The sequence below is a fragment of the Sciurus carolinensis genome, chromosome 17 (genome assembly GCF_902686445.1).
Source record: "Sciurus carolinensis chromosome 17, mSciCar1.2, whole genome shotgun sequence".
Taxonomy (NCBI): Eukaryota; Metazoa; Chordata; class Mammalia; order Rodentia; family Sciuridae; genus Sciurus; species Sciurus carolinensis.
In genome coordinates this window covers 21,039,089-21,041,622 of record NC_062229.1, presented here as the reverse complement: position 1 = coordinate 21,041,622, position 2,534 = coordinate 21,039,089, and the positions used below count along the sequence as shown (strand labels likewise).

General features: G+C 72.9%; 1 protein-coding gene across 1 annotated transcript; it reads right to left on the bottom strand.

The window, feature by feature from the left end:
- Positions 1-223: 223 nt before the first annotated feature.
- On the bottom strand, positions 224-1,977 carry F2rl3 (F2R like thrombin or trypsin receptor 3). The gene has a single exon (XM_047530506.1). The coding sequence runs from the start codon at positions 1,975-1,977 to the stop codon at positions 463-465; it is 1,515 nt and encodes a 504-aa protein (XP_047386462.1). The 3' UTR covers positions 224-462.
- Positions 1,978-2,534: the final 557 nt, after the last annotated feature.

The window sequence follows — 2,534 nt, the reverse complement described above, 5'->3', positions numbered from 1 at the left end:
CCCTGCAGCCTCCGCGGCCCTGCAGCCTCTGTGGCCCTGCAGCCTCCGCGGCCCTGCAGCTGCTGGAAGAACCGCCTCAAACCAAGTGGCTTAAGACAAAACAAGGCGCATTTATTGTCTGGGTTTTGGGGGCCAGAAACCCGGGAGCAACGCTCTGGGAGGCTGGTTCCTCCCGAGCGGAGGCCCCTCCGCCCGCGGGCTCCTGGTTCCCGGTCTCGTCACTCCAGCCCGCCTCCTCCCCGGGGCCGCTCCCCATGTCTCCATCCTCTCTTCATGGACAGACACCAGTCACCAGGCAGAGGATCCAACCCTCCTCCAAGGTGACCTTGTCTTAACTGAGGACAGTGACACGACCCTGTCTCCAATAAGGCCACGCCCAGGTCCTGGAGGGACGTGAGTTTGGGGGGAAGACCCTCCTCAACCCGAGGCGGCCCCTTCCCCTCGGTCACCCTCCCGAGCCTGTCACAGAAGCAAGGAGGAGCGGGTGGCTGTCCCGGGGCCGCCCGGCTCCCCGGAGGCCTTGGAGGCGGTGGTGGCCCCGGGTGGCCGGCGGCAGAGCCCGGCACGCACCTTGTCCCTGAACTCGGCGGACACGTAGTAGTACAGGAAGGGGTCCACGCAGCTGTTGAGCGTGCTGAGCGCCAGGCTGGGCGCGTAGGCAGCGTAGAGGTCTCCCCAGGCCCCCGGGCTCGGGTTCGAGTAGTGCAGCAGCAGCAGCACGTTGCTGGGCGCGAAGAAGGCCAGGGCCGAGGCCAGCACCAGGGAGGTCAGCCTCAGCGCGTGGCCGTAGCGCCGGCCGCCGGCCGCCAGCGCGCGCAGGGTGGCGCCGTAGCACAGCAGCATGGCCAGCAGCGGCAGAAAGCAGCCCAGCAGCGCCAGGGAGGTGAAGGCCGGCCTCCAGTAGGAGGCCTGGGCGCCCAGGGGCAGCGCGTCGTGGCAGAGCACCCGGTCCGAGCCCGCCAGCCGGAAGGTCTGCCGCTGCAGGGTCAGCGGCAGCGCCAGGGCGGCCGCTGAGAGCCAGGCGGCCAGGCAGAGCCCCGCGGCCAGGCGGTGGCCGCGCAGGGTGCGGGCCCGCAGAGGATGCGCCAGCGCCAGGTAGCGGTCCAGACTGATGGCGGCCAGCAGCAGCACAGAGCCGTACATGTGGCCGTAGAGGGCCGCCGTGGCCGCGCGGCAGGCGGCCTCGCCGAAGGGCCAGCGCTGGCCCTGCAGGTGGTAGGCCAGGCGCGGCGGCAGCACCAGGGCCAGCAGCAGGTCGGCGGCCGCCAGGTTCAGGAGCAGCACCGTGGAGGGCAGCCGCGGCACCCGCGTGGCCAGCACCCACAGCGCCAGTCCGTTGGCGGGCAGCCCCACCACCAGCACCAGCCCGTAGAGGGCGGGCACCAGCCTGGTGGGCACCCAGCCCAGCAGCAGCGCCCGGGAGCTGTCCGGGAGCCGCAGCGAGCTGCTGTCGTTGGGGCAGGGGAGGCCCGGGAAGCCGCGGGGCTGAGGCTGGGTGGGCGGCGTCACCTCCCTGGACCCGGGCCAGGGCCCCAGCGGGCCTCCTGGGGAGAGAGGCCGTGTCAGTGGGCCCGGGCTGCCCCCCTGGCCTGACCGCAGGGAGTCCCGAGGGGCCCCTCTGCCCTGGAAGGCCCTGGCCGCTGGTGCTGGGGTGCCGGCATGTTCCCGCCCGGCTCTCAGGACCCCCGGGGTGGCGGGAGAGCAGGACGATGACATGGACAAATAGCCCGGCCGGCGGGGTGGAGGCCAGGAGGCCGGGGCAGAGGGCGGGACCGGGCGAGAGCACCCCGCACTGCCCACCTCCCTCTGGCCCCGGGGCCAGCTCTGTCTCAGGGACCCCACCTCCCGGGCCCCGGGGCCGGGTCCCTCACCACTGCCCGCTCCTGTGCTGTCGCCCTCGTCGTAGACGCTGGGGGTCTGGGCGTTGCCCACCAGGCCGAGCCCCAGCACCAGGGGCCACAGCAGCAGCCCCCGCATGCTGCCGCGGGGTCGCTCCGACGGCTCTGGCCGCCGCCTGGGCTTCCTGCCTGCGGAGCCCCCGCCCCAGCTTCCGGAGCCTGTGGAGGAGCCGCCGAGGCCCGCAGGGAGATAAGCGGGCAGCGCGGCCGCCACGCAGGCCCCGGGGCCCAGTGCTCCCCACCGGCCCGTGGGAGGCCTGGGCATGGCTGGGGGGCCGGGAGCCTCGGGTCACTGTCCCACGGGACATCTCACGGGCAGACGGGGGGTGGTCATGGGCTGCCGCCCAGGGAAGCAACTGTGGGCTGAGTGGCTACTTCCTGCCGGCCAGTCACGTCCACAGCTCTTGTTCTGGTGACAGGCCGGCCCTCCACGTCCCTACCGCATCAGGGTACTCGGTCCTTCCTGAAGCCCCCCCATTTCCTGCCTGTGGTGGGCAGGACAAGGGCCTGGCCTCCCTGTCCGGGCAGAGGTCGAAGGCAGGTGAGCAGCCCTGCCCCTGAGCACCCAGGCCTCGGGGCCGCCCGCCTGTCACCGCCTCCCACGCCGTCCCAGCTGTCCTCGGGAGGGGCAGGGCC

Bases quoted from the DNA above. Each gene is read 5' to 3' on its own strand.
- F2rl3 (XM_047530506.1), bottom strand. From the start codon at position 1,977: ATGCGGGGGCTGCTGCTGTGGCCCCTGGTGCTGGGGCTCGGCCTGGTG.